This window comes from Micromesistius poutassou (genome assembly GCF_964030765.1).
Source record: "Micromesistius poutassou genome assembly, contig: SCAFFOLD_1421, whole genome shotgun sequence".
Lineage (NCBI taxonomy): Eukaryota > Metazoa > Chordata > Actinopteri > Gadiformes > Gadidae > Micromesistius > Micromesistius poutassou.
In genome coordinates, this window is record NW_028178777.1 from 1367 (window position 1) to 13818 (window position 12452).

At 51.1% G+C, this 12452-nt stretch overlaps 1 protein-coding gene across 1 annotated transcript; it reads right to left on the reverse strand.

The window, feature by feature from the left end:
• Positions 1-2664: 2664 nt before the first annotated feature.
• On the reverse strand, positions 2665-12224 carry wdr41 (WD repeat domain 41; the record flags this gene model as incomplete). Its single annotated transcript, XM_084490197.1, has 11 exons — positions 2665-3416; positions 4336-4469; positions 5210-5295; positions 7125-7246; positions 7500-7684; positions 9558-9656; positions 10263-10325; positions 10601-10712; positions 11028-11090; positions 11587-11715; positions 12176-12224. Coding segments are annotated over 11 exons (1228 nt in total), but the record flags the coding sequence as incomplete, so codon positions are not given.
• Between the last annotated feature and the right edge of the window lie 228 nt (positions 12225-12452).

Below are 12452 nucleotides of genomic sequence, written 5' to 3' on the forward strand. Positions count from 1 at the left end.
TCACGTCCTTGCGGACCCTCCTGGCGTCCACCGCGAGGGCCTGACGTGCGCCTCGCAAAAACCATAACCTTCCGTTGAGGCGACGCGGCCGCGAGGGGCTGTGATTGGTCCGCTCACTAAAACCCGACGCAGAACCATAAAGGTTCAGGACCGCGTCGACGCGTCTGCGTGAACGTGGGACCAGAATCAGCCCTCAACAGGAGCACTGTTGAACCTACAATTTGTACGTTTTCAGATTGGCGGCCTCTAGTGGTTTGTGTTGCAGCTGCAGACAAAGCCAAATCATTTTCACTGTCTGAGATTTTCCCACAGTGGTAGAGAAGTACGGCCAGAATAAACAATCAAGAGCAGAACATAACCCCCGGATGGATCGACTGGTGGATGGTTGCATTTAATTCTTGAGAAACTTTTCAGCGTAGATAGCTGCAATAGAAAAGTGAGTTATTTAAGTTATTTTAAACTCTTGTGCAGTGCCAAAGTCTTATCAAATCTGTGTTTTCATGGGTGCTGTGTCAAATGAACATAGCTGTGAGATCATTTCTGTTCTACGGTGTTACAGTAAACTCAACGGCAGTGGAAGGCTGTTAATCATGACCAACCAAACTCTACTTTCAGGTGTAATTTCTTGTCTCCTTAACTTAGCTTAACTTGTCTCCAGCCACAACAAGGTCCAACCACCATCAAAATGTTACAGTGGTATTTGTACACACGTTCTTATGTGCGCCCTCTGGTGGCTCTAGAGGACCACTGCAGGGACACAGCTGTGTGAAAGCAAAACAGTGGAAACTAACGCCAGCATCCCAACTCTGATGAGTTTAAATATGCAGATGCAAGCAGTTCTGCTGAGATATAGTTTTAGATGATTTGCCTAATAAGGTTGATTTATCTAATTCCAGCACAAAGGTGGTCCATCTGTCAAAATAATTCAACCCTTAACAAAGTGAACCTGAAGGCACGGAGAGGTGGTCCTACGAGGGCTCCCTGTGGACTTGGAGATGGGTCTTCAAGTGGCCAATGGGATAAATATTCATCTCTATTTTCATCTCTTTCTGGGGATATCAGAAGCAAAGGAAGACTTCTCCAGTCTCCTGGATCTTTTTCATCTGCTGTGGGAGTCTTCTTGTTCTCATCATTAATTTGACCCTTAATAGATGGCTTCATCCCAGCCATCTCAGCATACATGGTTTTAGCGTGTGTTAGGCCTGTATATGTATATATTTATAACGTGGAATGGCCTTAAGTGTTTCTCTGTGCAGATTTCCTTATTGTCGCAATTGTCGCAAAAAAACCTGAATACTACCTAGTGTTACTTTAGTTCTGGAGAGGGCTCAGATACTCGACGTGTTTTCTTTCAGGATGTGTTTCTATAATGTCAACGTGTGGCTGATGTACATTTTGGTTCAACCCGACAGCATCAACCGTCCACATCGGTCCGATCCCGTCAAAGGACGTTTTGTTGGGACACAACATGCTTTACTTTGGGCTGTTCTCTGCCACCACTGCTGTCCAGACACTTTGTTACCCCCTTCAGCCACTCACACACCAACTGTATGGAACCTTTTTGTAATAATAAAAACGAAAATTAATGATTTCCAAGCAAAGTGATGATTTAAGTTCAGCAGGTCGCTGGGCAACCAGGCCGGTACGGGGGGCAGCGTGTGAAGCAGAGACCCAGGCCGGTACGGGGGGCAGCGTGTGAGGCAGACCCAGGCCGGTACGGGGGGCAGCGTGAGGCAGACCCAGGCCGGTACGGGGGGCAGCGTGAGGCAGACCCAGGCCGGTACGGGGGGCAGCGTGAGGCAGACCCAGGCCGGTACGGGGGGCAGCGTGAGGCAGACCCAGGCCGGTACGGGGGGCAGCGTGTGAGGCAGACCCAGGCCGGTACGGGGGGCAGCGTGTGAGGCAGAGACCCAGGCCGGTACGGGGGGCAGCGTGAGGCAGACCCAGGCCGGTACGGGGGGCAGCGTGAGGCAGACCCAGGCCGGTGGGGGGGCAGCGTGAGGCAGACCCAGGCCGGTACGGGGGGCAGCGTGTGAGACCCAGGCCGGTACGGGGGGCAGCGTGAGGCAGACCCAGGCCGGTACGGGGGGCAGCGTGAGGCAGACCCAGGCCGGTGGGGGGGCAGCGTGAGGCAGACCCAGGCCGGTACGGGGGGCAGCGTGAGGCAGACCCAGGCCGGTACGGGGGGCAGCGTGAGGCAGACCCAGGCCGGTACGGGGGGCAGCGTGAGGCAGACCCAGGCCGGTACGGGGGGCAGCGTGAGGCAGACCCAGTGTTGTCCGTCCCACAGCCGTCCTCTGGGCGGGGCTCTGGGCCAGCGTCCCGCCACAGACCCTCCTCCCAGCCTTATGTCGAAAAACGAAGATCAAAAATATGAAATAAATAAAATAATAATAAATGTGATACTATAAACTATGAAATACTTCTTGATAAACAATAATCAATAGAAAACACGAACACAGGTAATGAGGAGCCATTCTTTCTGAGGCCTAAGTTAATTCTGGTAATCTACTTCCTGTTCCCTGTATTGACGTTTGTTTTTCAATTAAAGACACGCTGACACAAAATAAACCACAGTGTCAAATAACAGACGTCTATATCTTATATAATAATATTATTAATAATGGTAATACCAAAATGTACTTTATCAATCCCAAGTAAGATAGAAAGTTCTTTAATCCCATATAAAATTAGACAAATAACAGTTAAATAAACAAACAAGATTATTGAAATATAAAGTGAAATGAAATATAACCAGGACTTTTGGCACAACCAATAATTCATACATTAAACAAACGTTAAGCCAGTGACACACAGCAATCTTCATTGGAACAAATTCAATACAAGCAGATAAATAAACCACAAAATAGGCACAAAATAGGACATTAAATATTCAACTGTTACAAAACACACAGTCGTTTTTATCATCCATTCAGGCAAAAGGAAGCAGACATTTGTCGCAGGTCAAAGTTGCTGAATAATACTGAATAAATCTGGAATGCAGTTTTCCAAGATCAGGACAGCAGAGCGGGGTGAGGGGGGTGAGGGGGGTGAGGGGGGTCGTCTGCCGTCACAGGACAGCAGAGCGGGGTGAGGGGGGTCGTCTGCCGTCACAGGACAGCAGAGCGGGGTGAGGGGGGTCGTCTGCCGTCACAGGGACGGTGACTTCCTACAGCAACCACCCAATAAAAGAATACCGCAAAGCATGATGGGAAACGTCTCCGGGCGGCCTAACAGTCGCCGGCGGGGGGCCCCAGGGGGGGCCCGGCGGGGGGCCCCGGGGGGGGCCCGGCGTCCAGCCTCCTGAAGAGCTCCAGGCTGCGCAGGTGAGCCTGCTGCTCGGCGTTCTTCCACAGGATCATCAGGTGGTCGGTGGAGCAGGTCACCACGGCCCGGCCCGGGAAGCTCAGGAACATCTGAGGAGACCGTCAGACACACAACGTCAAACACACAACATCACCACGACACACACACCAGGACACAACCTGACCCACGAGGACATCAAACACACAACAGGACACACAACCTACACCACCAGGACATCAAACACACAACAGGACACACAACCTAGACCACCAGGACATCAAACACACAACAGGACACACAACCTAGACCACCAGGACATCAAACACACAACCTACACCACGGAGGACATCAAACACACAACAGGACACACAACCTAGACCACCAGGACATTAAGCACACAACCTAGACCACCAGAACATTAAACACACAACCTAGACCACCAGGACATTAAGCACACAACCTAGACCACCAGGACATCAAACACACACCAGGACACAGCCTGTACTAGTCAAGGGTGGTAGGTTAGTGAGTTGAGGCAGAAAAACACCAAAGATAAAACCTGCTCCTTAATGACCTGTCTCTGTACTGTCTAACCCCTACCTGCTCCTTAATGACCTGTCTCTGTACTGTCTAACCCCTACCTGCTCCTTAATGACCCGTCTCTGTACTGTCTAACCCCTACCTGCTCCTTAATGACCTGTCTCTGTACTGTCTAACCCCTACCTGCTCCTTAATGACCTGTCTCTGTACTGTCTAACCCCTACCTGCTCCTTAATGACCTGTCTCTGTACAGTCTAACCCCTACCTGCTCCTTAATGACCTGTCTCTGTACTGTCTAACCCCTACCTGCTCCTTAATGACCTGTCTCTGTACTGTCTAACCCCTACCTGCTCCTTAATGACCTGTCTCTGTACAGTCTAACCCCTACCTGCTCCTTAATGACCTGTCTCTGTACTGTCTAACCCCTACCTGCTCCTTAATGTCTCTGTACCGTTTGAGGAGACGTTGTGATTGGTCGTGAGCTCCTACCTGGACGGCCCCTGAGTGTCCGATCAGGTCTCCGGTCAGCTCCAGGGTCCTGACGGCCGGGACCTCCGCTGCCTTCCTGGAGGGCGGCTCCGCCTGCTTACTGGACCGCCCGAAGGACCAGAGCCCGAAGAACCCTGGAGAGAGAGCAGGGTCAGAGGTCAGGAGGACCTCTCAGGAGTGAGACCTCTCAGGAGTGAGAGCTCTGAGGAGTGAGACCACTCAGGAGTGAGACCACTCAGGAGTGAGAGCTCTCAGGAGTGAGACCTCTCAGGAGTGAGACCACTCAGGAGTGAGACCACTCAGGAGTGAGACCTCGGGGAGTGAGACCTCGGGGAGTGAGACCACTCAGGAGTGAGACCACTCAGGAGTGAGACCTCGGGGAGTGAGACCTCGGGGAGTGAGACCTCTCAGGAGTGAGACATCTCAGGAGTGAGACCACTCAGGAGTGAGACCTCGGGGAGTGAGAGCTCTGAGGAGTGAGACCACTCAGGAGTGAGACCTCGGGGAGTGAGAGCTCTGAGGAGTGAGACCTCTCAGGAGTGAGACCTCGGGGAGTGAGACCACTCAGGAGTGAGACCTCTCAGGAGTGAGACCTCTCAGGAGTGAGACCTCTCAGGAGTGAGACCCCGGGGAGTGAGAGCTCTGAGGAGTGAGACCTCTCAGGAGTGAGACCACTCAGGAGTGAGACGAGTGAGACCTCTCAGGAGTGAGACGAGTGAGACCACTCAGGAGTGAGACCTCGGGGAGTGAGACCTCGGGGAGTGAGAGCTCTGAGGAGTGAGACCTCGGGGAGTGAGAGCTCTGAGGAGTGAGACCCGGGGGGTGACCTGCTGACAGGCAGTAGGGGTGCATGTGTTCCTCGGTGAGGCCGTACCTGGAGAGGCCGCCTCCGCAGGTAAAGGCAGGTCCTGCATCTCCCACATCCTCACGCTGCCGTCCTCAGAGCACGACATCAGCTCACTAGACACACACACACACACACACACACACACACACACACACACACACACACACACACACACACACACACACACACACACACACACACACACACACACACACCGTACACATCAGAAACACAACATGACCCGTCAGAAGAGTCTTCTTCCCTCTTGTCATATGACTCATTTCCTGCCCCGCCCACTACGTCCCGCCCCCTCGCCCCAGGTCAAATCCCTTCCATTTCACTACGGGGGCAAAGTCTGCTTCCCTGGTCTGTGGGTGGTCATGCTTTCATGTCCCCCGACCAGCCGTCGGTTCTCTACCCGGAGACCGTAGGGAGCCTGGCCCTCAGTAGGGGAGGCTCTCCTCGTACTACTGCCGGCCAACCACGCACTCACCGATCCTTCTTTCAGCAACGCCATTGGTCGAAACATACATGCGGCGAGACGTCGGTGTGTGAATGTGTGCATGAACGGGTGAATGTCAGTCAACACTGTAAAGCGCTTTGGATAAAAGCGCTTTATAAATGAGGACCATTTAAAGGCCCAGTAACCCAGATGACAGGTATGAACCCCAAGTCTGATTAGTGGGACTTCGTGTCCCACTTTGTGTCCTTGGTGACATCTCTCTGCACTGCATCGGTCACACTTACCCAGTCTAGCCCCTGCAACAGGCGGGGCTAGACTGGGTAGCCCCGTCCGTTCTGCCGGCGATTTGAGCTCGCCCTGCAGAAGGGTCTGGAGAAGAGCGATACATTTTGTTCTAGTTCTGATACGTTTTTGCGGGAGCCAATCACCAAGCTGGCTTTTCCCCCTGGCGCGCTATTGGCCGGTTTTGACACAATGACGACAGGGAAGCGACGGCAAGCAGCCAATTGTGTACAGAGTCAATTTAACTCCCGTTGAACACGCCCCTTGTGCTGGAGAAAATGACAGCAGCCTCCCCAGACCAAGCTCAATCTACCATTGAGCTTGGTCTGGTGTTCTGTCAATCTCTGCTAGCCATCAGATTTTGCCACCTAGTGGTTGTGCGCATGATGACGCTATTTAGTATTGGTGTAAAATACACATACTGTACCCCTGAAATCTTCAACAAAGACGTTATAATACAGTATCAAAATATGCTCCCCGTATTCTTACAGTGTACATGGAGTGAGTAGTAGAGTACGATGACGTGATTCTGTAGTGGGAGCATTGTTTGATAGAGGCAGTTGGTCAACAGATTAAATACGCTACCAAACACATAAGGCAGCACTTTTTGATAGGGTAGCATGACTCGATAGACTCTGATACTGTATTATAACGTCTTTATTGGAGAGTTAAGGGGAAGCAGGATTTAGTTACTATGCAACAAATAGCTGGAATAAACTCCCTGAGGATTTAAGACTTGCCCCAACTCTGACAGCTTTTAAAACAAGACTGAAGACTTTTATGTTTGCTTTAGCTTTCTGCTAAATCTACAATGCCTCTATTTTTTATTTTATTAGTAACTTTGCCTTTATTTTCTCACTTTCTAAAGCGCTTTTTTTTTTTCTTCTTCCTTTCTAAAATGTTTTTTTTTTAACTTTGCCTTTATGTCTATCTGTTTTACTTTTCACATATCTATTGTTTTCTTTTATTGTATGACAACGTTTATACGTGAAGCACTTTGAGTCTGCCTTGTGTATGAAAAGTGTGTTATAAATAAAGTTGCCTTGCCTTACAGTATGTGTATTTTACACCAACACTACGCCGCGGATCAGCAGCGCCGTCATGAGCAGAACCACTAGGTAGCAAAACCCGACCAGGGAGCAGAAACCGGCAGAACAACGACAGCGACAGCAGCCGGCCGGGGGTCGGTGGGGTCACCTGTCTGACAGCAGCATGGTGTGGAGGATGTTGGAGTCGTGAGCCGCCCTCCTGTACGCCACCACCGTCTTGGTGAGGACGCTGTAGACATACAGACCGCAGCCCACCGCCGCCAGGACCAGCTGGAACACACACACGCACACGCACACACACGCACACACACGCACACACACACACACACACACACACACACACACACACACACGCGCACACACACAGTGTGTGAGGCTCCTGTGCCGGGGTCAGCGTGTGGTTCCCCCGGCGCCCTGTAGGGGGCTCCTGGCCCCCCGCCAGCATTCAAAGTCAAGGGGAAGAAATGGCATTTTGATTTTTGTATAAACTCATTTGCTAGGTGAAGCGGTCCGTGGGCCTCACCGTGCCGTTGGTGGTCAGGTGCTGGATGGACATCTCGCAGGGCTTCGGAGAGCCCAGTCGGATCTCACTCTGGGCGTCGGCCTGGGACTCCTCCCACAGGATGTGCTCATAGGCCAGGATGTTCCAGTCGCTGGCGTCCCATAGGATGAGCTCGCCCACATGGGAGCCGCTGGCAAACAGCTCGTCTGTAGAAGGAAGGAACATTGAGACCCACCCAGAGCCAGGTCGCTGCTCAGAGCGACCTACCCCTGACCCTAACCCTGACCCTGACCCTAACCCTACCCCTACCCCTGACCCTGACCCTACCCCTGACCCTACCCCTAACCCTGACCCTACCCCTACCCCTGACCCTGACCCTACCCCTGACCCTGACCCTACCCCTACCCCTACCCCTAACCCTGACCCTACCCCTACCCCTGACCCTGACCCTACCCCTGACCCTGACCCTACCCCTACCCCTGACCCTGACCCTACCCCTGACCCTGACCCTACCCCTACCCCTACCCCTGACCCTGACCCTACCCCTGACCCTACCCCTGACCCTACCCCTGACCCTACCCCTACCCCTGACCCTACCCCTGACCCTACCCCTGACCCTACCCCTGACCCTACCCCTACCCCTGACCCTAACCCTGACCCTACCCCTACCCCTGACCCTGACCCTACCCCTGACCCTACCCCTACCCCTACCCCTACCCCTGACCCTGACCCTACCCCTACCCCTGACCCTGACCCTACCCCTACCCCTGACCCTGACCCTACCCCTGACCCTACCCCTGACCCTACCCCTGACCCTGACCCTACCCCTGACCCTGACCCTACCCCTGACCCTACCCCTACCCCTGACCCTACCCCTGACCCTGACCCTAACCCTACCCCTGACCCTGACCCTAACCCTACCCCTACCCCTACCCCTGACCCTGACCCTACCCCTGACCCTGACCCTAACCCTGACCCTACCCCTAACCCTACCCCTACCCCTGACCCTCCAGCCCCTCGTTCCCCTGGCCCAATCAAAACACTGCATTGCAGTCGGATGCCAGACACCGAGAGCTTTGAGGCAGCACAACATCTTTTTCAGAAAGATTTCCTCTCATTACAGCCGTGTGCCCTACAGCTGAGCAGCTCTGGGGTAGGAGTGGCTGTACTGCCCCCTTGTGTTCACCGTAACATGAGGTGGTACAGTATATATGTAACATGAGGTGGTACAGTATATATGTAACATGAGGTGGTGTAGTATATATGTAACATGAGGTGGTACAGTATATATGTAACATGAGGTGGTACAGTATATATGTAACATGAGGTGGTACAGTATAGTGTAACATGAGGTGGTACAGTATATATGTAACATGAGGTGGTACAGTATATATGTAACATGAGGTGGTACAGTATAGTGTAACATGAGGTGGTACAGTATAGTGTAACATGAGGTGGTGTAGTATATATGTAACATGAGGTGGTACAGTATATATGTAACATGAGGTGGTACAGTATATATGTAACATGAGGTGGTACAGTATATATGTAACATGAGGTGGTACAGTATATATGTAACATGAGGTGGTGGTACAGTATATATGTAACATGAGGTGGTACAGTATATATGTAACATGAGGTGGTACAGTATATATGTAACATGAGGTGGTACAGTATATATGTAACATGAGGTGGTACAGTATATATGTAACATGAGGTGGTGGTACAGTATATATGTAACATGAGGTGGTACAGTATATATGTAACATGAGGTGGTACAGTATATATGTAACATGAGGTGGTACAGTATATATGTAACATGAGGTGGTATCTCAGCCCCGACGGGGACCTTCCTCCTAATTCAGCTTCAGGGTTATAGAGTCTGCTTACACAAACAACGTGTGTGTGTGTGTGTGTGTGTGTGTGTGTGTGTGTGTGTGTGTGTGTGTGTGTGTGTGTGTGTGTGTGTGTGTGTGTGTGTGTGTGTGTGTCTCTTCTCATTAAAGAACATGTCCCTGACAAACATTATAACATATATATATATATATATAACATATACAAGGTAATAAAGCAGTGGACCGTTGACGGGGATGAGGGTCCGGATGTGGTCCTGGTGGTCCGAGAGGCAGCGGACCCGGGCCAGGGCCAGCGGGAGGTCCACAGTCAGCCCGTAGATGACTGGAAGACAGAACAACCTGCTGGTTCTGGACGAAGGCTTCAAGATCCAATATCATGCATTTAAGGGTTGATAATTGCATTTGGAGGTACTACTAGAATAGGGTTACATGCCTGTATGTTAAAAAGACCCCTTATTATTCTCACTGTTCATTTCTACAACTAAAGAATTCAGCGTCTATCAAAAACTGTTTTGTATCGTGTTGCTTTAAGGCCCCTGCTGTGATTGGTCAGCACGCCCACTCTGTTGCGATTGGTTGAACGCTTTGCGCGTGCGTCTGCAAATTCACACCGCGGAGAAGTTGTAAACATTGCTGGTAGCCGGGAGGCGGGACTTCTGCACTTAAGCACCGCCCCCTTCACAGTCTGACGTCACACTGTACGGACGGAAAGTTTAAGCGAAAAAACGGGCTGTTTCACGCCCTTATTGAGGGGCGTTCTCGGTGGGCGCCAATACTCCCCCTGGCTCAGACTATTCTGGTTCAGCAGACGTAAAACATATATACATACGTCATATAACAGTCTAAAGCAAAGGGAAAAGTCAACAAAGCACGATACCAGCTGACAGGAACCTCTCTGGTTCTACGCGGTGCAGCAGGGTTCTCTTACCGATGTCTTTATCCATGGCTGCTGCTACGCAGTTCTTGGGCAACTCCACCAGCGCCGTGATCCCTGAAAACCACAAACACCATCACTCCTCCAGCGCTGAAACCACAAACACCATCACTCCTCCAGCGCTGAAACCACAAACACCATCACTCCTCCAGCGCTGAAACCACAAACACCATCACTCCTCCAGCGCTGAAACCACAAACACCATCACTCCTCCAGCGCTGAAACCACAAACACCATCACTCCTCCAGCGCTGAAACCACAAACACCATCACTCCTCCAGCGCCACGCGTCCTGACTTCAGCCTGACTGATCAGCTGCTCTCCGGTCCTCACCGGTGTCGCTGTGGTTCTGCTGCTGGCACTGCAGCTGGAAGTCGACGTTCCAAACACACAGCTCTGCTCCCCCGGAGAGCCACACGGACAGACGCTCCAGAACCAGCAGACACTGGGGAACACACAGCGCATCACAGTCACTGGTTCTCCTTAGAACACAGACGCTCTAGAACCAGCAGACACTGGGGAACACACAGCGCATCGTCACTGGTTCCAAGGGAACCATGGGAGAGTTCCACTCTCTCGACCCTATCAAACATACCGACAACACCCCTGAACACTACCCCTGAATCTAAGATCTTAAAGACGCCATAATAAATACTATGACATAATATAACTCATACTGGGTTCCATAATAAATTGCGAGCAGCAATGAACTGCTCATTGACTTGCACTGACCATTAATAAGCCATTTAATAATCCTTACCTTGACCGAGGACTGGAGGTCGGAGATGGTCTGGACTCTGTTCCCTGTGTCGGGATCCCACAGCTGGTCACTCCAGCGTTGAGGAAACATAGAGCCCACGAGGGAGGACCACAAGCAGGGATACATGTAGCATACGTTAAAAACAATGAGTAGAACTATACTGTGCAAGCACGAGTAAGGTGACAGGACACATTTAAAAGACACACAGCATGGGATTAAACCCAGCAGGAAGGTGGAGAGACTTCAACCAATCCTCTGACTGGAGAGAGAGAGAGACAGAGAGAGAGAGAGAGAGAGAGAGAGACTGACAGAGAGAGAGAGAGAGAGAGAGAGAGAGAGAGAGAGAGAGAGAGACTGACAGAGAGAGAGAGAGAGAGAGAGAGAGAACGAGAGAGGGAGCGACAGACTGACAGAGAGAGCGAGAACGAGAGACAGACAGACAGACAGAGAGAGAGAATGAGAGAGAGAGAGAGAGAGAGAGAGAGAGAGAGAGAGAGAGGGAGAGAGACAGACAGACAGACAGACAGACAGACAGACAGGTGCTTGGGTCTGTGGATACACTGAGGCTGCGGTCGGAGGAGGCGGTGACCAGCGAGGTGTGGGGGGTGTCCCTGGAGACGTGGGTCAGCGTTGCCATGGCAGTGATCTGCTGGGAGTGACCCCTCATCTCCAGGAGCTTCTCCCCAGTCTGGGACACCACACACACACACACACACACACACACACACACACACACACACACACACACACACACACACACACACACACACACACACACACACACACACACACACACACACACACACCGCAATGCATTCCCAAAACACACATGGTCGGTCACACACACACATTAATAAACACGCGTGCATACACATCAAAATACAAACGCACAGGCAAAGGTATCACACGTACAAACTCACAACACACACACAAATAAACAAATACAAACATACACAACAAAGTCCACAAAGATACACACAGATCACATAATATGTCAAATGTAAAAAATAAATAACCTTAAAATGATTCAATTCATTTATTCAAATTATTACTAATTAATAATGTGAGAACATCCACCAGAAAATCTGCACACAAGTTTCCCAAAACAAAACAAACTATTCACCCAAGAAGACGACATTAGAACTCACCTCGATGCTCCAGACCAGAACCAGGCCGTCGTCTCCCGCAGAGGCAAACCTTCAACACAAGAGGGTCAGCGGGATGAGACACGACCTGAGACCCTCTCATCCAGACAGTAAAGACCAACTAGTACACACATAATGGAGCACACGTTACTCAGAGTCAAACAACATCTGGGTTCTTCTGTTGGTCTTGTACAGTCGTTGTTGTTGTAATTGACAATAAAGCTGACTTTGACTTTGACTACTCATATTGATGAGGCACAAACGCAGATGCAATTACAAA